At 41.7% G+C, this 24,089-nt stretch overlaps 1 protein-coding gene across 4 annotated transcripts in view; it reads left to right on the top strand.

Moving 5' to 3' along the window:
• Positions 1–24,089, top strand: part of pip5kl1 (phosphatidylinositol-4-phosphate 5-kinase-like 1) — an 81,756-nt gene that overhangs the window by 42,277 nt on the left and 15,390 nt on the right. For all 4 annotated transcript variants that reach the window (XM_073052431.1, XM_073052430.1, XM_073052432.1 and 1 more), the window contains exons 2-5: positions 4,073–4,264; positions 14,699–14,749; positions 15,247–15,401; positions 15,807–15,931. In XM_073052431.1, coding sequence (XP_072908532.1) covers positions 4,094–4,264; positions 14,699–14,749; positions 15,247–15,401; positions 15,807–15,931 — 502 coding nt within the window. In that variant the 5' untranslated portion in view covers positions 4,073–4,093. The remainder of the gene's footprint in view (positions 1–4,072; positions 4,265–14,698; positions 14,750–15,246; positions 15,402–15,806; positions 15,932–24,089) is intronic.

Below are 24,089 nucleotides of genomic sequence, written 5' to 3'. Positions count from 1 at the left end.
TGAACTAGATGGGCTGCATAGCTTGTAGCTGTGCTGTAGTGCTCTCTATAACTAAATCAAATGAAAGAAGATTCCATGGAGCCTCAAGGGCAATTGTGCTGTTCTTTATTCCCATATCTGATTGTCTGAAAAAGTTCAAGAATTTTGAACATTGGCCTCCTGGAACAGGAGTAGAATGAAGCTAGAATAAAATAAAACTGGTGCAGAATAAAATCAGCGAGAGGCTGAACTGTGCGAATAGATTGGAATATAGGAGTTGAGGGGAAGTTGGCGCTTGGGATAGGTTGAAAGCAGTGTCGGTGGAATGGTGAGTGGAAATGGAATTGAGGTGAAGTGATGTGTGTGGAAACAGAGTGGAGTCACTGCAGATGGAATTGGAGCAAAGAAACTTGGTGTGAGCAGTGTCTGAGTAAAGGTACAGCTGCATTCAGAGGGTGTGAGTCTGGTGTATGTGGAATCGAAGTAAAGGGAATCGATCCCATCAGGAACTGATGGAAAATGTAGTCAGTGCAAGTGAAATGTGATTAGAAGGAAATTGAAGAGGCACAAAAATGCCGAGCAGGTCAGGGGGAAGGCACAATTCCATTGATTTCTCTGTGCTTTAGGCTGGGAAATCTGCCAACTGCTTATCAGGTTTACAGAACATGTGATCTTCTGGCTCATTCATTTTAATGGGAGAAGAATATATTCAGGATCATTTCCTTTTGCTATTGTTCGTTTCAATCAGTGTAATAGTTTATATGCTTCATCATTTGAAGTGTCCTCAATTTTACTATTTTTTTTAAAGAATTGGTCATTTTGAATATGTTTGAATGTTTATTCCAGAACTATTATTGGCCCTGCAATAGGAGGGTGCAACATCATTCAAGGCAGGTATGACAGTCCAGAAGTATTACAGAGGCACTTATGCAACAGATAGAAGGTTCTTGTACCTTGTGTAGATGAGAGTAGAAACTGCAAGGTGATGAACAAATTGATCATAGCACTAAGTAATAATGTTTTATTCAAGTGTGAGGTGTGGAGGAATGGATATTGTTAATGGGGATAGTATAGATAGGGAAATAACTATTGCTCTCTGAATCTCAATTGTGTGTTCCAAAGTTGTGTTGCCAGTGTTCTCTTATGTTAGGGTTAGGGATATCCTAGTAGACATGGAGAGGAATTCAGTGCAGAAGGGGAGAAATACAATTATTGTGGTCCGTAAATCAGAGGAATATGGAGGTGTAAGGTTTGTTAGAGGAAGGGGCAGGTAGAGAGGGGGAGACCATAGGGGAGCTGGGACCAAGTATATGTAGCCAATTGAAGGATGAATGTGGAACAGATGTCAGTAATGCATTTGTATAATTGAGTTTGGCAGTAAGGAAGGCATAATGTGTTGCAAAGCATGTTGAGCCAAGTGCAGAGATGATTACAACTTTTGCATTGTCTTTAATATTGTTGTTAATTTCATCTGGCCAGACTGAACCAGTTCCTTTAAGTTACAATGTTTTATAGTTGTAACAGGTGGAATATATAAGGATGAAGCAGTTGCTGTGATGTAGTGAGACTGTTGAAAGACCTTTAATAAGGTGTCACACAAGGGAAGTATTAAACAAAATTACACCATATGGTACTATAGGTAATATAATGGGGTGATTAAAGGTTGATTACAGACTGAAAGCAAAGAGTAAGAATAAAAGGTTTGTTTCCAAGCGGGAGGCTGTGACAAGTGGGACGTTGCAAGAATTGGTGCAGAAGCCCCAGCTCTGCACAATTTAAATCAATGAATTGGCATTACCTGTCCTCCACTCCCTGGTTGGCAGCCCTGCTTTCAGCCAGCCGGCCAGAAACTCTTAAACCTTGGTACTTACCTTCCTTGCTCTCTTCTAAAACATTCCTTAAACCTTGCCTTTGACCATTCTTTACATCACTTTCTTAGTTTTGCATAATGATGCCCTTGTCAAGTGCTTTGTGATATTTTATTACATTTAAGCACAAAATAGATGCAAATAATTGTTTGGCAGCTGCAGGTTAGCAGTTGACCCTTGCACTGTAGTTGTGTCAGCTGTACCCCTGTCACTGTCAGGAAATCTAACAACTTTTGAATTGATTTACAAGCTGCCTTTTTTCCCAGACTTCCAATTAACTAGCAAGTTGTATAATGCTGACTGAGTGTTCCAAAATAATATGTTCATTCTTTCTTATAGATTAAAACCATAAGGCATAGGAGCAGAATGAGGCAATTAGACTCATTGAGTTTTCTCTGCTATTCTATCATGGCTGATTTATTTCCCCTCTCAACCCCATTAAAGATTAGTTTTATTTGTCAAAAGCATGTAGAAACAAACAATGAAATGCATCCATTGCATCAAATCAAATCAGAGAGGAATGTACTGAGCAGCCTGCAAGTGTCTCCACACTTCCAGCACCAACATGGCACCCCCACAACTCACTAACCCTAACTTAGGTCTTTGGAATATTGGAGGAAACCAGAGTACCCAGGGGAAACCCATGTGGTGATGAGGACACATGCAAAGTCCTTACAGGCAGCGGTGGGAATCGAACCCCTATCTTACAGCTGGTGCTGTAAAGCACTGCACTTACCGCTATGCTACCATGTCTCCCCTCCCCTCTGCCCTTCTCCTCATAACCTTAGATGCTCCTACTAATCAGAACCTATCAATCTCTACTTCAAATATACCCAATGACTTGGCCTCCACAGACACCTATGGCAATGAATTCCACAAATTCATCACTCACTGGCTCAAGAAGTTCTAAAAGGATGTGGTTCTATTCTGAGACTGTGCCCTCTAGTCCTAAACTCTCCCACTAATGGAAACATCCTCTCAGTGTGCACTCTACCTCAAAGCCAAGATAGTTTCAGTCTTAAGACTAATATGAGATTTACTAAGGCTTATTTCACACTAACAACCTTTGGGTTAGCAGTCCTCCAGGACAGCTCCTCTGGACATTCAAAATCAATATCCGTTCATCATTGTCCATAACTGCACAAAGAAATGCATGGGAACCTTTAAAAAACTTAATTATCGTTTATTTTCATTGAAAGCATAAATAATGGAATGGATCGTGGGAGGGGGGAGGCTGTTGGATTGATGGAGACATTCAGTCAGACAATAAAGAGTCTTTTCACTTTTTAGTTGACTTTATAAATCTGGATGCCATAAGGATGAGCACACCAGTTGGGTACATCAGATGACCATTATAGGAGGTGTTATGGTGGGGTGATATGACATGAGGTGAAATCTGCATGAAAGAACTAAGCATCTCCATAGTTGTACAAGTGATAAGATTTGATAAGATAAGATTTGCCCTTATTTTCTGAGAGGGACTCCTCCCCCACCCCCCACCACCACCTGCAGCGACTGCTCAAGCTCCTTACTAATCCAGACGTACGTAGTACTAATCTCTAAGACCAAACTTGTTGCCAAGACCATCCTAAACCCAAATCCCGAGCCTCCTTGAGCAGCAGAGTGCTCACTATGTGATGTCATTTAGTTATGAGTCTGGGCCAGAGAAAGCTCCACCCACAAAACTGCTTGAGCCAGTCTTTAACAGCAAAATCACAGCTTTTGGTCTGCCTTCAAGCAAGGCTGCCTGTCTTTTGAACAGCTAAATGTTGCCGCTAACTCTCAGAGGCATTCAAAAGATATTAAATCAAAAGAAACAAATGAAAAGTTTTAAGAAACAATATCACATAAAGGATACTTTTAAATGATTAGAAACATTATTGCAAAACATTACAAACAACTAAAATAAATGTAAGTTACCTTTCAGTTTCATTTTATCCCCACGCTGTATTAGCTCCAATCTAATGCAGGGATTGTCACTTCAGGATTATTATGCCGAACTTTACAGCAGCCGTTATATTTAATAGCAGGACTCCTGGGATCTAGCAGCACTACTGTGTCCTGAGTTTTTAGGCCCTGTACCTTGTACCTGACTTGTATACAATGCTTCTTACTATTCCCACTCCAACAACTCTGCAGTAATTTACCAGGGCCTCTATGGGATCCAATTAGATGAATAATCAAGAGGGTTTTAAAGTACTAATACTGTTCATTTGTTTTTGTAGATAGACACCCAGGACGCCAACATGAGTAAGAGGACATACACAAAGAAAAAGTTTCTGTGGCGAATCAGACAGAAGTGGAAACTGTTGGGTCTGTTCGAGATTGACCAAGATCATGAATTTTACGACTTCACCTGTATGCTGAAGGAGGGCTTGACAGCTGCAGTCCAAGTCTCCATTGACACTCCAACATTGGTAAGGCCAACCTGTGTATTGATGTCACTCTGTCAGTTACTGAGTTAAAGGTCAGATGTGGCACAGAACATGCAAAGGGGGGCAGGAGTGGGCCATTTGGTCATTCAAACCTGCTCTGCCAAACATCGCGACTATACTGACCACCTAGCTCAGCACCATTTTGTGCCCAGTCACCATTTTGGAGCAAAACTTGTCAGTGCATGTCCTTCTTCAGTTCCCTCAATGCAATCAGGATCACGAGAGAAACACCCCCACCCACATCCTACAAACTAGTCTAGTCAAGTGAGGTTTATTGTCATTCAACGATGTATATGTATATAACATATATAAAGTACATAGAAATGAGCCATTTCTTCGAACCTGGTTGTAAAGCACATAACACATGATAACTTATGAAGGCAAGGTTAAAATCTACAGATGAATCTCACATAAATAACAAACTGAAGTGTATTCATATTAAATATTGTAAGGTATGAAACAGATTGACCAGTGACACTTTGAACATGTTGCGGCCAGCAGCTCAGAAGCCTAGTGGCCAGGGGGAAGAAACTGCTTCTCATTCTGACCGTTCTTGTTTTTATCCATTGTAGTCTCCTGTCTGACAGTAAAAAGTCAAAGAGGATGCTGGTTGGATGGGTGGGATCCTTAATAATACCAAAGGCCATGCAGTGTTCCTGATAAATGTCCCCGATGAATGGTAGAGAGACTCCTATGATCCTGTCAGCTGCTCTCACAGTCCTTTGTAGGGACTTCTTGTCTGATGCTTGACTGCTTCCGTACCAGATGGAGATGCAACTTGTCAGGATACTCTCAGTGGTGGTCCTGTAAAGCACAGTTAAGCTGGGGAGTGGGAGCCTTGCTGGCCTCAATCTTCTTAGGAAGTGGAGGTGCTGCTCTGCCTTCATGTTCAGGGAGGTGATATTGAGGGACCAGGTGAGGTCAGCAGTGATGTGAACCCCCAGGAACTTGGTGCACTTAACTCTCTCTACGGAGGAGCCATGTATTCGCAGAGGGGGATGGTTTGTTCCACCTTCCTGGTCCACAATGATTTCCTTTGTCTTCTCCACGTTCGGGCTTAGGTTGTTCTTCTCACACCAATCCACCAGCTGCTCCACTTCCTCTCTATACCCCATCTCATCATCATTCTTGATAAAGCCAATCACTGTTGTGACATCTGCAAACTTGATGACACAGTTTGAGCCGGATCCTACGGCACAGTCATGCGTCAGCAGAGTAACAGCAGCAGGGTGAGCATACAGTCTTGGGGAGCACCAGTGCTCAGCGTAATGAGGCAAGAAATGTGCTATCCACACGGACTGACTGTGGCCTTATTGTTAAGAAGGCCAGTATCCATTTGCAGAGAGAGGTGCTGAGACCCAGCAAGGGTAGTTTCCCCACCAGTTTCCATGGTAGATAGATAGATAGATAGATAGATACTTTATTCATCCCCATGGGGAAATTCAACTTTTTTTTCCAATGTCCCATACACTTGTTGTAGCAAAACTAATTACATACAATACTTAACTCAGTAAAAAATATGATATGCATCTAAATCACTATCTCAAAAAGCATTAATAATAGCTTTTAAAAAGTTCTTAAGTCCTGGCGGTAGAATTGTAAAGCCTAAAGGCATTGGGGAGTATTGACCTCTTCATCCTGTCTGAGGAGCATTGCATCGATAGTAACCTGTCGCTGAAACTACTTCTCTGTCTCTGGATGGTGCTATGTAGAGGGTATGATGGTGTTGAACACTGAACTGAAGTCTGTAAAACAGCAGCCTGGCATGAGACCATATTCTCCAGATGAGACAGGACAGAGTGGAGGGCAGAGGGTATTGTATCATCAGTGGATCGATTTGAACGATAACCATTCATTTCTGTTCAATCTTACTGGCTATTTCTGATATCCTATAAGTTATTTTTCAAGAGTTCTGTAAAGTTGTTGAAGTTTTTATAGCATAATAATATCACATGTTGAAGTTTTCCTTTACTTTAAATCTTCTAAACAAACTACAGGTGGGTGAGTTTTTAGATATTTTCCTTGGATGGCAGCCTTCCAGGGAGATTTAGCAGAGGCATAAATCAAGTCATGATGAAAGGAGCTGAATCCTAAACTCAATACACCCCTAGGTACACAACTGTACACATCTCTTCCTGTCTCCCGCTCCATCTTCCCTTCCTTATCTCCAGCTCACTTCTCTTTCTTTCTCTCTTTCCCTCTCTTCTCTCACACATGTATACACACACACATAAATAGTTTAGTAGATTTTTTTCTCTTAGTGCATACAGTTCGTGTACTTAAAAATATTAACATGCTAACTTGCAATCTCTTTATTCATGCAATAATAGCAATTATTTAACCCACAGCCCTAGCGTTTAGGCAAGAATTCCTTGCAGCCTGCAGCAGGAGGTACTTGCAGCTCTCTTGCAGGAGTTGATCGATGACCATTTGTATCCTGACAAAATGTTATTGTTTTCTTCCAAACTCCACACTTCTTTGCAAGGATTGTAGGCTTTAGCTGTTGGCTACACGTATATCAGATTATAGCATATTGCCAAAACCGTCACTGCCCAGATAGTCTATGACCATACATCATGCATCACAAGGGTGGTGCCAGATATCCTGGTAGCATGATGCCTTCAGTATACATCAAATCGTCTGTATTAGGGTCACCAAGACTCATCTTCAGCAAAAGGCTGGCCACTGGTAACAGACACTATCCAATGGTATCACAATTCCTGACTCCAGTGGACAATCGATGTACCCACAGCTAGTACAGTGAAGTATACTAATGGACACAATTGCATTTGTGTCTCCCCCTTTGCCAATATGTTATTCCTGAAATTATACATGGGTTTAGTTCCTGATGTGGTGGTTCCAAGTGTTAAAATGAGAATCAGAATATTGTCAGCTTTGTTGTCTTCCTACTGTTCCACACAGCCTGGAGGGTTTGCTGTTCTAGAGTATTTGGAACAAAAGTGGAGGGTTGTGGTGAGAGACGGAGTGAAGTAAGAGGTGTATGTTTCTCTGCTTGTAAATCAAAGATATTTTAGGATAGGGAAGGAATGAGAAGGGGATAAGGTCAAAGGATGGACTCATCAGGTGTCAGTCCTGTTGCTATTTCTGATTGCAACAGTGGTTTCTAAAGATTAGTTCTATTTGTCACATGTACATTGCAGCATATAGTGAAATGCATTGTTCTGCATCAGATCAGTGAGGGTTGTACTGAACAACCCACAAGTGTCACCGTGCTTCCAGCGCCAACATAGCATGCCTGCAGCTCACTAACCTTAACCATATGTCTTTGGACTGTGGGAGGAAACTAGAGCACAGCGAGAATGCATAAACTCCTTACAGACTGCAGTGGAATTGACAGCACTGGTTTCTCCAGTGATTGAGCACCATCTATCATGAGTGATAGGGGATTCGATAGTTAGGGGGACAGATAGGAGGTTCTGTGGGAGAGATCGAGAATCCCGGATGGTCTGTTGCCTCCCTGGTGCCAGGGTCCGCGCTATCTCGGATCGAGTTCTCAGTATTCTCAAGAGGGAGGGTAAGCAGCTGGATGTCAAGGTCCATGTAGGGACCAATCATGTGGGTAGGAAGAGTGAGGAGGTCCTGAAAGGTGAGTTTAGGGAGTCAGGCGCCAAGTTAAAGGACAGACCCTCCAGGATAGCAATCTCAGGATTGCTACCAGTGCCACATGCAGGTGGGTTTAGAAATAGTAAGATAGCACAGATCAACACGGGGCTGAAGACATGGTGCAGGAGGGAGGGCTTCAGATTTATAAATAATTGGGCAGTTTTCCAGGGAAGATGGAACCTGTTATGGCGGGATGGTTTACATCTGAACTGGAGGGGGACAAATATCCTTGCAGGCAGGTTTGCTAGTGAGGCTCCAGTGGATTTAAACTAGATACAAGGGGGAAGGGGAATCAGAGTGTAGGAACAGATGTATGGGAGAAGGATGAAAAAGAAGACAGTAAAGTTGTTTGCATTGTTAGAGATAAACAGAAAGGAAGAGGTGGAGAATTTCTTAAATGCATTTATTTTAATACTAGGAGCATTGTAAGAAAGGTGGATGAGCTTAAAGCATGGATTGATACCTGGAAATATGATATTGTAGTGAAACATGGTTAAAGGAGGGGTGTGACTGGCAACTAAATATTCCTGGATTTTGTTGCTTCAGGTGTGATAGAATTGGAGGGACAAGAGGGGGAGGTGTTGCATTGCTTGTCAAAGAAAATATTACAGCGGTGCTCTGGCAGGATAGATTAGAGGGCTTGTCTAGGGAGACTATTTGGGTGGAATTGAGGAATGGGAAAGGTGTAGTAACACTTATAGGGGTGTATTATAGACCACCTAATGGGGAGCGAGAATTGGAGGAGCAAATTTGTAAGGAGATAGCAGATATTTGAAGCACAGGGTTGGGATTGTGGGAGATTTTCATTTTTCACACATAGACTGTGAAGCCCATACTGTAAAAGGGCTGGATGGTTTGGAGTTTGTAAAATGTGTGCAGGATAGTTTTTTGCCGCAACTAGAGAAGGGGCAGTGTTGGATCTCCTGTTAAGGAATTAGATAGGTCAGGTGACGGAGGTATGTGTTGTGGAGCACTTCAGGTCCAGTAATCACAATGCCATTAGTTTGAATATAATTATGGAGAAGGATAGGACTGGACCCAGGTTTGAGATTTTTGATTGGAGAAAGGCTAACTTTGAGGAGATGAGAAAGGATTTAGAAGGAGTGGATTGGGACAATTTGTTTTATGGGAAGGATGTAATAGAGAAATGGAGGTCATTTAAAGGTGAAATTTTGAGGGTACAGAATATTTATGTTCCTGTTAAGTTGAAAGGAAAGGTTAAAAGTTTGAGAGAGCCATGGTTTTCAAGGGATATTGGAAACTTGGTTCGGAAAAAGAGAGATATCTACAATAAATATAGGCAGCATGGAGTAAATGAGGTGCTCATGGAATATAAAGAATGTAAAAAGAATCTTAAGAAAGAATTAGAAAAACTAAAAGAAGATAAGAGGTTGCTTTGGCAAGTAAGGTGAAAATAAATCCAAAGGGTTTCTACAGTTATATTAATAGCAAAAGGATAGTGAGGGATAAAATTGGTCCTTTAGCAAATCAGAGTGGACAGCTATGTGTGGAGCCAAAAGAGATGGGGGAGATTTTGAACAATTTCTTTTCTTCGGTATTCACTAAGGAGAAGGATATTGAATTGTGTAAGGTCAGGGAAACAAGTAGGGAAGTTATGGAAACTATGACGATTAAAGAGGAGGAAGTACTTGCACTTTTAAGAATATAAAAGTGGATAAATCTCTGGGTCCTGACAGGATATTCCCTAGGACCTTGAGGGAAGTTAGTGTAGAAATAGCAGGGGCTCTGACAGAAATATTTCAAATGTCGTTAGAAACGGGGATGGTACTGAAGGATTGGCGTATTGCTCATGTTGTTCTATTGTTTAAAAAGGGTTCTAAGAGTAAACCTAGCAATTATAGGCTTGTATGTTTGACGTCAGTGGTGGGTAAATTAATGGAAAGTATTCTTAGAAAGGGTATATATAATTATCTGGATAGACAGGGTCTGATTAGGAACAGTCAACATGGATTTGTGCGTGGAAGGTCATGTTTGACAAGTCTTACTGAATTTTTTGAAGAGGTTTCTAGGAAAGTTGACAAGGGTAAAGCAGTGGATGTTGCCTATATGGACTTCAGTAAGGTCTTTGACAAGGTTCCGCACGGAAGGTTAGTTAGGAAGGTTCAATTGTTAGGTATTAATATTGAAGTAGTAAAATGGATTGAACAGTGGCTGGATGGGAGATGCCAGAGAGTAGTGGTGGATAACTGGTTGTCAGGTTGTAGGCCGGTGACTAGTGGTGTGCCTCAGGGATCTGTACTGAGTCCAGTGTTTTTTGTCATATACATTAATGATCTGGATGATGGGGTGGTAAATTGGATTAGTAAGTATGCAGATGATACTAAGATAGGTGGTGTTGTGGATAATGAAGTAGGTTTTCAAAGCTTGCAGAGAGATTTAGGCCAGTTAGAAGAGTGGGCTGAAAGATGTCAGATGGAATTTAATACTGATAAGTGTGAGGTGCTACATTTTGGTAGGAATAATCCAAATAGGACATACATGGTAAATGGTAGGGCATTGAAGAATGCAGTAGAACAGAGTGATCTAGAAATAATGGTGCATAGTTCCCTGAAGGTGGAATCTCATGTGGATAGGGTGGTAAAGAAAGCTTTTGGTATGCTGGCGTTTATAAATCAGAGCATTGAGTATAGGAGTTGGGATGTAATGTTAAAATTGTACAAGGCATTGGTAAGGCCAAATTTGGAGTATTGTGTACAGTTCTGGTCATGAATTATAGGAAATATGTCAAAAAATAGAGAGAGTACAGAGAAGATTTACTAAAATGTTACCTGGGGTTTCAGCACCTAAGTTACATGGAAAGGTTGAACAAGTTAGGTCTTTATTCTTTGGAGTGTAGAAGGTTGAGATGGGACTTGATAGAGGTATTTAAAATTATGAGGGGGATAGATAGAGTTGACGTGGATAGGCTTTTTCCATTGAGAGTAGGGGAGATTCAAACAAGAGGAGAGTTAGAGTTGAGAGTTAGGGGGCAAAAGTTTAGGGGTAACACAAAGAATTTCTTTACTCAGAGAGTGGTAGCTGTGTGGAATGAGCTTCCAGTAGAAGTGGTAAAGGCAGGTTTGATATTGTCATTTAAAGTAAAATTGGATAGGTATATGGACAGGAAAGGAATGGAGGGTTATGGGCTGAGTGCAGGTCGGTGGGACTAGGTGAGAGTAAGCATTCGGCACGGACTAGAAGGGCTGAGATGGCCTGTTTCTGTGCTGTAATTGTTATATGGTTATATGGTTATCTCATCCTTGGGACCAAGATGATGTAGCCATTTCTCTACTCGCAGTGTAACAATCATGCTGGAGTGTTTTCCGGTTGTCAGATGCAAACACAACATTTGCAACAGTGACAAATGTGTTGGTGAGGTGAATGTGTGAGTGTTAGTTGGGAGTTGTGATTGATAGAGATTCATAGTAAGTAGGTGATGAGTTTGGTGTATTGAGCTGAGTCTGAGGACAGTATTGCATTGAATGGGGTGTTGCATTTATAGGTGCATTCATGATGTTAAAAGTTTATTATTTGGAATCACCAGATCAGGTAAAATGGCCATGTGTAATTTCACGAAGATTCTATCTTTTGTCCAGTCAGTTTGTCTGACTAGCTTCCTTCAATCTTGCTGGGACATAATGTCCCTTCTAAGTTTTCTTTATGTCACGACTGAGACTTTCATGTGTAGTTTTTGCACTAGTGGGTTCACCACAGTCTCATAGATCTCCAGTCACTCCACCAGTGATAATATCACCCCCCACTTCCCAGGTATAACTGCTTCTGCTCTATACCTGTCCCCGGCATTTTGATTATATCATTTGCCCTCAGGAACATTTCTTTCTCTCTGTTTGAAATGTTGAAAAGATTGGGATTGATAAGGAGAAACCTTCTGTCTCTGAGAATCAAAAATGAGGGGACAGTCTTAGTATTATAAATATTTCAAAATAAAACCCGGAAGCACCTTCCATAGAAAGGATATTAAAATATGGAATTCAAAGTTCAAAGTAAAATTTATTATCAGAGTACATACATGCCATCACATACAACCCTGAGATTCTGTTTCTGCGGGCATACTTAGCAAATCTATAGAATCATAACTGTAAACAGGATATGTGAACTGTAAACAAGCTCTACAGATATAAATAATAAATAGCAATAAATAACTAGCATGAAATAAGATAAAAGAGTCCTTAAATGAGTGAAATTTTCCCCTTTTGTTCAAGATCCTGATGGTTGAGGGGTAGTAACTGTTCTTGAACCTGGTGGTGCGAGTCCTGAGGCTGATGGCAACAGCGAGAAAAGAGCACGGCCTGGGGGGGTGAGGATCCTTTATAATGGATGCTGCTTTTCTATGGCAACGTTTCATGTAGATGTGCTCAATGGTTGGGAGGGTTTTACCCGTGATGTGCTGGGTCAAATCCACCAATTTTTGTAGGATTTCCCCCAAAAAACTTTGAATCTTTGAACTGTGGCCTCTGGAATTTCCAAGCAGATGATTTGAAATGGAATTGTTTTTTTTGTAAATTATTGTCACCAAGTTAGTGTGAAAAGCCTGTCTTGCATACTGTTTATATAGATCAATTCATGGAGGCAGAACAAGGTAAAACAATAACCAAATGTAACAGCTACAGAAAAAGTGCAGTCCAGGTAAAAAATAAAATCATATTGAGGTCAAGAGTCTGTCTTATCATACTAGGGAACCATTTGATAGTCTTATAACACCAGGGTAGATGTTGTCTTTGAGCCTAATGCTATATGCTTTCAGGTCTTTGTATCTTCTGCCTGATAGGAGAGGGGAGAAGACAAAATATTTGGGTGGGTGTGGTCTTTGATTATGCTGGCTGCTCTCCTGAGATAGCAAGAAATGTAGGGGAAGCTGGTTTCCTTGGTGTCCACAACTCTGCAGTTTCTTACAGTCATTGCAGAGTGGTTGCTTTACCAAACTACCCGTGATATACCCGGAGAGGGTGCTTTCTGTGGTGCAATGATAAAAAATTGGTGAGGGTCAATGGGGATGTGCCATGTTTTTTAGCCTCTTGAAGAGGTAGAGGTGTTAGGGAGCTTTCTTGGCCACGGCATCCACACCCTTGCAAAGGGCAGGCTGGTGGTGATGTTCAATCCTAGGAACTTGAAGCTCATAACCCTTTCAGCCTCAGCACTGTTGAGGTAGACAGGTTCATGTGCACCCCACCTTTTCCCAAAGTCAATGGCCAGCTCTTTTATTTATCTGAGCTGATCATGACGGGCTGAAATGCTTGCTGTTATTCCAAGTACATTTCTGGTAAATGAAAAAGGTACCTGACTTCTCTATCCCACAAGTATAAGTCACAAGGTCTGATTGTTCCCAAATTTAACTGGAGACATTTCTCAACTTAAAGTGCTGCACACTGTGAAGCTATACTCAACTCCTTGTTGACTAATGCATGGCAGTGAGTCTGTAATATCCCAAGGGTTACAGCTGCCCTGTTATTATAGCTGTAAATTCTCATGTGGTTAGAATATTGATATCAACAAAATAAAGCCACATGCTTTTAATCCCTAGAGAAATACAAAGGTGTCCTAAACCAGATTAACATCTAGAGTGTTAACTGATAGCAGCAGGCAAATATTAACAAATAAATATTTACTAGACAACAGGGTTCAAAGGTTAGGAATGGGAGCAAGTTTTCTCTGTCTTCCAATATCCTTCAGTTAGATCATAGGATATCTGTGCCACAATTCCATTTACTTGCTTTGTCCTTATACACCCTTGATATCCTGATCTGAAAACAAAATTCAGCAAAAATAGAGTTACAGAAGAGATTTGATGCATAGTCAGCTACCTTATATGTATATGTTATATACCAACATATTGATACAGTTATACAGAAGGCAAAACAGTGACTATATTTCATCAGAAGTTTGAGGAGATTTGGATTGTCACCTAAAACGCTGGAAAGTTTCTACCGATATACCGTGGAGAGAATTCTGACTGGCTGCATCATCGTCTGGTGGGGGGGGGGGGGGCGGGGGGCTAATGTACAGGATTGTAGCAAGCTGCAGAGAGTTGTAAAATTAGTCAGCTCCATCATGGGTACTAGCCTCTATAGTATCCAAGATGTCTTCAAGAAATGGTGCCTTGGAAAAGTGGCTTCAATCATCAAGGATCCCCACCATCCAGAACATGCTCTCTTCTCATTGTAACCGTCAGGAAGAAGCCTGAAGGCATACATCCAGTGATTCCCCTCTGCCATCTGATTTCTAAATGGACACTACCTCACTACTTTTTTTTAAATATGTTTTTTGTACTATGTATCTTAATTTAAATAAACTTCTACCAGCATTGTACTGCTGCCACAGATTTCATGACAGATGCTCATGATATTAAACCTGATCCTGGTTCTGATTCTGTTGTGGGAAGTGTCAATAGCTGTGTTAGTCTCAACTCCAGAGACTCATGTTCAAAACCCAATCTGAAGTTTCCAATACCAATACTGAGCCACGACTTTACTGTCAGATGGGACAGCTCACATCTCAAGCAAAGTGAAAAATCCTTTGGTGTCCTGATTCATCTGAAGAAATGCAGAAAAGTTACCCTGGTCAACATTAATCCCTCAACAAACATTAGTGGGGTTTTGCTGAGTGGAAATCAGCTATTATGTATCATACATCACAATAACGACAACACCAAAATAGCCTTCACTGGCTGCTAAAAGCTTTGAGACATCCTGAGGTTCTGAAAGTCATCCAAGTCATGTCTTTGATCTTAATTTTTAGATTGATTGTCTGAAATTTCATTTTCTCCTTCTCTAGGGCTTACTAAATGAACCAGACTTCAGTGCAGTGCTAACTCAGGTGCACAAGGTAGGTCAATCTGTTTTATTTTATCTCCTTTAACAAAAAGCAAATGTTCATCAAGAAATACCAGAAGAATAGACGTTTCTTTCTTAGCAACACATCAACCCGATCTGATGCTTGCCACCTCACCTGAAACACAATTGCTTTCCATTTCTCTGCCTTTGTCTAGAGCAGGGGTTGCCAACCTTTTTTATGCCATGAACTCCTACCATTAGCTGAGGGGTCTGTAGACCCCAGGTTGGGAATCTATAGTCTGGGGAGTTCACTACAGTTTATGAAAATTATACGGCTACACATCTCCAGTTTGCTGGTTTTAACTCCTTATTAACCAAGGTATTTTGCAATGTAATCCTGTTTTACAACAGATGTTTATAAAGATTTGTTGCAAGAAATCCATCAGTTTGCAGCTATATTCTGTAAGGTGTATGGAATATTTGTGACAGGTGCTGTCAGATAGCATTCCTCTCAAAGTTTCCTTCTGTTTATTGCTTGTTTACTGGCAGGGCTTTGAGATGAAGACGTTTGCAGGACCTGTATTTGCACAGTTCCGGAGAATGCTGAGGATGAGTGAGAGTGACTACCAGCAGTCTCTCAGCTCGGAGGGCTTCTACCTACAGTTCATCAGCAACTCCAAGAGCAAAGCCAACTTCTTCCTAACGTGAGTAAGATTGTCATGGGCAGAGTAGCAGACAATAAGTGTGCAGCATTGACACCTTCAGTAACAAAAGACCCTGACTCCGCCCGGAGCGATGGTGTGCTGCCTTCTGAGAGTGACAGACACCTACACCATCCTTTCCCCTTACGCACAGCCCCCAGATCACCTACCCCTCATGATTATCATCCCCATACATGCTATCCCCTTTCCTGACTCTCCATCTCATCCCCAACCCATTCCATCTTCTATATTACCCCTCTCCATCGCCATCTTCGCTCTTCACTCCCTTCTCCCTAAAGGCCCCCTTTTGAACACAGAGCCTGTCCTTTCACCCCATCTCTCTTCCACAGGTTGGAATGGGACTGGGTTGGGGGGGAAACACTTAATTTGTTTTTATTTGACTCCCAGGAATGACAAGAAGATTTTCTTGAAAACACAGGAAAAGAGAGAGATAAAGTTTCTGCTGTCAAACCTTCGGTCCTACCTACAACACATGGAGAGGTACCCACACTCATTGCTGGTAAAGTTTCTAGGTAAGCAGAAGAAGTAAGATTTCAGGGCAAACAAATCTTATTTAATTAAAAGACCTCCCAACGATTGCTCATTTGATTGAGGCAACGTGCAACTGAAAGATACAGACCTAATCTGCAGTCCAGCTCGTGCTATGTTCAAATCCTTTTTTATATCATGTACCAATGCCATTAGGCAAGGGGTCCGTGGACCCCAGGTTGGGAATCCCTGTGTTAGATAATCTCAGGCAAAGTGGAGCCTGTGGGAGATTAAATGAATCTGCTGTCCAGTTCTAACTGTAGCCTGCTGACCTTCACTGTTCTTTGCAACATAGATGATATAACAAAGTATGAAGCTTCTTAGACCAACTGGAATTTATGCTCCAAGAAAGCTTCCTCTCAACGATTTTCATTTTTCCTGAACCATACCTTTTTTTTTTTACTTCTCTCCCTTTCAAGTATTGACATCTCATTAAACCCAGTGAGTCCCTTTATTCAAGCTGTGAATGGCATTGGCAAGTCCCACACTTACTGTCCATCCCCGTTACCTGTAAGAAGCTAATGAGGAAACTTCTCTTTGAACTGACATAAGCCACTTGTGGGAAATGGTAAGGACTTTCTGGATTTGAATAAAATGGAATTTGCCACATTTCCGACATGGAATGGTGTGGTGATGGAAGAGATGTGGGAAGTAGGGCTCAGTTTGTTGGAGGGGTGAGAGAAGGGGAGGAACATTGGTGTGGATTTGGGATGTACTGCCAAAGAAACCATGGTCAGTTGTTGCAGTGCATCTTGTAGGTGATTTGAAATAAATATGATCTCAGTTTAAAAAAACTGCCAGATAATCATAAAAACTCAACTTGATTACTAACAACCCCTTGCAAAACAAAACACTGTCATCCTTATTTCAATTTGGCCTGTTTGTGATTCTGTTTTCCTTGATTCCCATAATTTGGAATTTGGAGCCAAGAAAATGACCTAGTCTGGCATCATCTGAGCTTCTTCCGTCCAGATGGTGTAATCACTAGTTTGATGAAACTTATGTGGGTAAGACCATAATAAAAAGGAGCATAATTAGGTAATTCAGCCCATTGAATCTTCTCTGCTATTCAATCATGGCTGGTTTTTCAACCCCTTTGTAGCACCTTCTCCCTGTAACCTTTAACCCATTACCCCCAACCTATCAGTCTTAATACTCCCATTGACTTGGCCTCCACCACCCTTTGTGTAACAAATCCCACAGATTCACCAGCTGCTGGCTGAAGAAATACCTGTTCATTTCAGTTTTAAAGGAAGGTTCCCTTATTCAGTCTGTGCCCTTAGATCCTAGACTCTTCATCTAATGGAAATATTCTCTCCATGTCCACTCTATCCCAGCCTTTCAGCATTCAGTAGGTTTCAGTGAGATCCCTGTTCATCCCTCTGAAGTCTTATCATATGCTCCTCAGGTTCCAACCTGGAGTTCACGGACCCCTTGCTTAATGGTATTGCTCCATGACATAAAAAAGGTTGGGAACCCCTATATTAACATTGACTGGTATACCTTATTAGGCTTGGTTGCAGCTTATTTAGACAAAGTTCAGAATTATGAGGAAGGCTACAAATATCCTAAAATTTGAGTTGAGCCACATATGTGAGACTTGTATTAGGACCTGTCCCAGGCCACAGTGACAGATTTGAAAATTTTTGTACAAATATATGAATTCCTGATTTCTACAGACCATCTACCATTCATATATTTATTTATTTATTCTCCATGCCTCCATTCACTTCAGTTAATTTAAGACTGCTCCCTGGATCACAACCTTCACTAAGTCCTATTCACTCTGGATCTGCTGGCTCACAGCAAACCCTCGTTATTAAAAATTCTCATCCCTTATTTTTAATCCATCCATGATTTTGATCAGCCTTTTCTCTTATGTGGTATGGCCCACAACAAACTGCAGTTGTACCTTGCAAGTTGGCTTTTGGATGCAAATCACTTCAACCCTTGGACATCTCTGTAGGAGTCCTTTGGGGCAGCGGCCAGATTTTAACCACCTTCATTTCTTCATCATTGGCCTTCTTTCCATCTCTGGTCCTGTTGTGAGGGTGCTTGCTGATGATTAGACCTTGTCTCCATTCCCATTCCTCAGAAAATGAAGCAGCCCTAGTCTACGTGACATTTAATTAGATTACCATTTTAAAATCCCTCACAGTCAACATAAATTTAACTGACTCAGCTACCTAGATAGTATGGTTACACAATTAGATGCTAAGTGGCTGGGCATACTGTATGATTCCCTAAACTCTTGTACTAGCTAAGAAACAAAAATGTTTTATTATATATGAGGGATTAGAATCTGGAATGCAGTGCAGGGTAGATGAGGGAGCCAAATTTAATCATGGTTTTCAAAAGGGAATTTGGTAAGTAAGGAGAAAAAAAGATATACAGGACTCTGGGGAGAGAGTTTTTGTTCATTTTTTTTGTGCAGGGCGGGGCATTTGGGGGTTGATGATTGTGCTGTTTTTCTTTCTTGGCGCTGGAGGAAAAGAATTTCAAGTTGTATACTTTCATAATAAATGAACCTTTCAAACTTTGAGTTGGATTGTAGAACTGGTTTATTTAGAGCTGGTGTTTGTGGACAGAATGGCCTCACTCTATGCTCTAAGTATTGTGTGATTATACCAATGATGTGATGGAATCCTTTCCATTCACTCGGAGGAACACAACAATTACTTTTGAGGCTCAACATCATCCAAGATCAACTAGCTGCCACCTTCATCAGCCGCAACATTCAATCCTCCACATCAGCGTTTTCATTTTGTACCTTCTAAAAATTGCACTGCGTTGAGCACAAAGCATCTACAAACTTAATGCTTCTATCACCAAGAGAAACGAGAGCAGTAGATACATGGAGAATATCACTATCTGCCTTACAAAGATAACCCCATTCTTATGCTGTCACTGGATCAATACCCTGGAGCTCCCTACTCAACAACACTGTAAGGACTGTCACCAGAAGGACTTAAGGAGAGTCGTCATCTCCTTCTCAAGGTCACTAAGGAATAGGCAGTAGATACTGGCCTGGCCAGCTACAGCTTCATTCTGTTAATGAGTAAGTAAAAAATACTCAGAAAACATGCTGATAAGAGTAGTGGAAATACAAGTTGGACTGATGAACCTGTTTCCATGCTGCATTTTCTTTAATTTGCCAAAAATGGAGTGCTACTCCCAATTCTGCCAACAGTATCTGTTACGTACCCCGTAACTGGGTCACTTACCAGCAAAGATAGAGAGGTCCGTTGAAGTCTGATGGTACTATTTTTAACGGTATTTATTGATAAAAATACCCAAAAATAATATCAATGCAAACATACATATAATATACATCGTCAATACTAAATCTAAAAGCGCGGGTATAATAATAATCAATAAGAAATAGCTCTATCATTGTCTAGGGAATAATGTATTGTCCGATGGAAATATAAAAGTCACTTTAGTTCATTCAAGCTGCAGCTTTTGGTTGGAGAGCGAGACGGAGGTTTAACTTGCCCATTCCTTTTATGATGTCAATCCTTTGAGAGTCGTTGGGGGCTGATTTCCCCTTTGTGGTTAGCTAAAGCCGTGCTTCCATGGTAAAGGCCCCACCAATTCCGAGGCAAATGGAAAAGGACGCACGTGGGCTTTTCCACCGGCTTTCGCTATTACGCTGTTACAGGAGTTCTAGCATTTCTTCTGGTGCGTCTGAAGGGGCTGATCCCCAGACCCTCTTTTATCCTGACTCACAGGGTCTCAGATGTCAGTCAGGTTGGGATGATGCAATCCCTCCACCAGCCCCCCTCGGTTCATTGCCTGGGGGCTTCGATGAATCGTACAGTATTCAATACACAATTCCGTCTCCAAAAGACAGTAGCCGTTATCAATGGTTCCGCCTTTCGGAGGCCAGGACATATTCCAAACTCTTTGTGGATTCTGCATGTCTTTCTCTCATTTCCTGGGTCTCCTGACCTGACTTAATAGCGATCTTGCGATTCTCAAAAAGTGGGGGGGGAGCACAGGCATAACACCCCTTTTCTTCAATGCGTTTTTTACCATTGGAAAAAAACAAAGTAATACAGAGTCTTACAGGATTTTAGAATCTAACACCATACAAAAGTTTTTTTTCTCTACAGAGTAATACAGTTATACCTTCAATTCAGCATCTAGATAAACAGTCTGCGAGCATATTATCACTTCCTTTAATATGTTAACATTTTGTACCTTACTAAAGTCTTGTAGCATCAGACTCCAATTTACCATAATAACCACCTTTATTTGTAGGTCTTATTTTTCTTTAGCAAACAAAAACTAAAGAGTTGTGATCTTAGCTTACGGGTATACTACAAAAGTTCATGCAAATATTAATCTTTATGTTGCTTTCAAAGTTAACAGGCAGGCTTCCATGGGGTTGTCTTTATTATTCACATGCTTTGTTGAAATCCCGTAAAACCGGCTTTTGCTATTTAAAAATGGCGTCCCCATTAACCCTCGCCTCTTTTCCGGTTAATTCCCACGTGGGGAGCTTGTGCACCCTGACGAAATAGGTTTTCGTCCGCTCCTTCCATAGGAGTTATTTTATCAACAATGTGTCCCAAACTTAGACCATCTTCTGAATTTCCACCCAATTCTTTAATTTTACGCAAGTTGCTAGTTTTTTCTTCAGGACTCTTCAGGCTATTGGTTTTCAGTTCAAACTCTTTGTTCAAACAGCATTTCAAATTCTGCCTTTTCACACCCCACACTCTGGAATAACAATAGCGTGTGGGGCCCCGTTACCTTCCAACTCAACCTGTAATTGATTCACAGGCTTTGTGGTACCACGCCATTGTCTCTGTAGCCTGGTTGCTGCCTTTGATATCAGTCCAGCCTTTAAAGTTTCTCCATTCAATTTGGGAACTACATATTTCCCTTCTCCTACAATAATAATATTCATCTCCCCACTAACTTTTAACACACCTTCGAGCACAAACACCTGGGAACTCTCACTTCCCACTATTACCAAGGTTAATCCTTTCTTCACTGAACCAAGTCTATCTGACCCACAAGGACTGCATTCCTTTTTAACGGAATCAAATACCTAAGACTTTTTCTGAGCTCCATTACTAGGTTCAGTACCACGTGCATCCACATCTTGGACACACTCAAACAGGACATTTGCCTCTTCCAGGCTTTCAATACCCGTACCCATTCCAACTTCTAAATTCCCCTGATTCTCCCAGCTACTCTCTGGGCAACTCCCTTCCGGAGTAACCTCAACCCCGCGGGCTGGAACAACCTCATCTGCCAACCCAACAGACTTCTTCAAGGTAATGGCATCCTTTTCATCTAGGACTGCCCTCATTTCATTATCGGGAACACCTTTAGAATTTTCAACTTCTTCAAACAGTTCTGCCAAACCAGACAGATTATCCATGTCCAACTCTGGACCTTTTAACAGCTCTAACTGTTTCTCATCTTTATTTTGTGCCTCTAGAACTTTTCTCCTCGCTAAGGGCAGGTCTACCCCCTCTCCCTTACTCTCTTTCACTTTCCTATTCTCTGTTTTCCCACCCTCCTGGTACAGGGTCGGTAAAAATGTCTCGGCCAAATCGATACTGGCCTGATTTAAACTGCTCTCTGTCTCAGCTGCCTTTCTCGACATGCTGTGAGTGACCGCGCATGCGGGATAGATCTTGGAATCTAGGGGCGGAGCCTCAACACTCACCAGCTGTCTCGTCAGCGTCATTGCTGACCAAACCTTACCACCGGCTAAGTCATTACCAAGAAGGACGTCCGCTTCAGTTCTCGGGAATTCTGATCGCACCCCTATTTCAACTGGTCCAGATACCAGCTCACAATCCATAATAATCCTATGTAAGGGCACCATTTCCGTCCCTTTTCCTATTCCTTTCACAGCTACCATTCCCGTCTTGCGACCAAAATCTAGTACCTTACTGCTGATCAATGATAGTTCAGCCCCCGTGTCTCTCCAGATCTGTACTGGAACTGGTGTGTCTCCCTCCCTCACAGACACATTGTTCTCAATATAATACTGAGTGATGGCCCTTCGCACCTCCCGCTTTTTCATTGACAACCTCACCTCTGCGAGATTTAACACCTTCGCCATATTTATTAAGTCTGATTTGGTGGCCGCCTCTAGCGCCTCCAGAGTCGGGTTTTTTATAAATTCACCCACATCCATCTTTGCTGGTTTCCCGTCTGGCTACCCGCGTAACCAGATCCAAGTTTGGACTTACAAGCCCGATTCACTGGCCTCCCAATTTGGTGTCAAATCCTGAGACGAGAACCCCAATTGTTACGTACCCCATAACTGGGTCACTTACCAGCAAAGATAGAGAGGTCCGTTGAAGTCTGATGGTACTATTTTTAATGGTATTTATTGATAAAAATACCCAAAAATGATATCAATGCAAACATACATATAATATACGTCGTCAATACTAAATCTAAAAGCGCGGGTATAATAATAATCAATAAGAAATAGCTCTATCGTTGTCTAGGGGATAATGTATTGTCCGATGGAAATATAAAAGTCACTTTAGTTCATTCAAGCTGCAGCTTTTGGTTGGAGAGAAAGACGGAGGTTTAACTTGCCCATTCCTTTTATGATGTCAATCCTTCGAGAGTCGTTGGGGGCTGATTTCCCCTTTGTGGTTAGCTAAAGCTGCGCTTCCGTGGTAAAGGCCCACCAATTCCGAGGCAAATGGAAAAGGATGCACGTGGGCTTTTCCACCGGCTTTCGCTATTACGCTGTTACAGGAGTTCTAGCATTTCTTCTGGTGCGTCTGAAGGGGCTGTTCCCCAGACCCTCTTTTATCCTGACTCACAGGGTCTCAGATGTCAGTCAGGTTGAGATGATGCAATCCCTCCACCAACCCCCCTCGGTTCATTGCCTGGGGGCTTCGATGAATCGTACAGTATTCAATACACAATTCCGTCTCCAAAAGACAGTAGCCGTTATCAATGGTTCCGCCTTTCGGAGGCCAGGACACATTCCAAACTCTTTGTGGATTCTGCATGTCTTTCTCTCATTTCCTGGGTCTCCTAACCTGACTTAATAGCAATCTTGCGATTCTCAAAAAGGAGGAGGGGGGGAGCACAGGCGTAACATATCTATCCTCAAAGCTATTGTAGGCCTTGCCTCTGAAGTTGTCTCTTCTTTACTTTGACATCTTGAATCACTTAGAGAGCCAGCATTCTCTTGCCAGTTCCTTTTCTCACTTGGGAAAGTGGTGTCGAGTTGCTCTTCTGAACTGCTGCAGTTCTTTTGGTGAAGGTGTTCCCCTTGTTTTTTTGTGAGGGAGTTTCTTGATGATGAAGGACCAGCAATATATTATGAAGTCAGGAAAGAGTGCGCCCTGGAGGGGAATCTTCAGGGGCTTGTGTGCACTCAATGTTCTTGTTCCTTTTCTGGTAGATGTTCTGGATTTTGGGTTTGCTATCAGAATTGCCAAGGAGAGTAACTTTGGTGCACTTTGTAAATGATACACACAGAGTTATTACGCATCAGTGGTGATTGAATAAATGTTTAGGGGATGGTCAGGGAACTAATGAAGAGAGTTATTTGTCCTTAATTATGTTGAGCTTCTTGTTGGAGCTGCATTTGTGCAGGCAAATGGAGATTCATCCATCGCTCTCCTGTCTTGTGTCGTAAGGGACCGGGATGTCAGGAGGTGAGCCACCAGCTACAGGGTAACCTGGCTCTACTTTGCTTTTGTAGCCATGGTCAGAATCAGAATTAGGTTTAATATCACTGGCATATGCCTGAAATTTATTGTCTATATATGGTATACATTTAGCTGGTTTGATTTTAAGTGCATGTTGAGCTCTCGGACGTTGATGATGGGGTCTCAGCAATGGTAATGCTATTGAATGTCATTAGTTAGTACCAAGACTCAATTGTTGGAGAAGACATTTGCCGTGCTGTTTCATGAGTGTTATCTGCTCCTTCTCAGCCTGTGCTTGAGTGTTACTGAGTTCTTGCTGTATGCTGGCATGGACAGCTTCATTGTGAAATCCTCAGTGGATATCTCTCCAGCTGACCTTATAATGAAAGGAAAGTTTTTGATGAAGTGACTAAAGCTGTCTGGGGTTGCAATGATTGATTTCCTTCAACAGATGGATGAGGAAGTGGAGGGATGGGTTAGTAAATTTACTGAT

Source organism: Hemitrygon akajei, chromosome 7, assembly GCF_048418815.1.
Source record: "Hemitrygon akajei chromosome 7, sHemAka1.3, whole genome shotgun sequence".
NCBI classification, from domain to species: domain Eukaryota; kingdom Metazoa; phylum Chordata; class Chondrichthyes; order Myliobatiformes; family Dasyatidae; genus Hemitrygon; species Hemitrygon akajei.
This window is presented reverse-complemented; position numbering and strand designations above follow the sequence as displayed.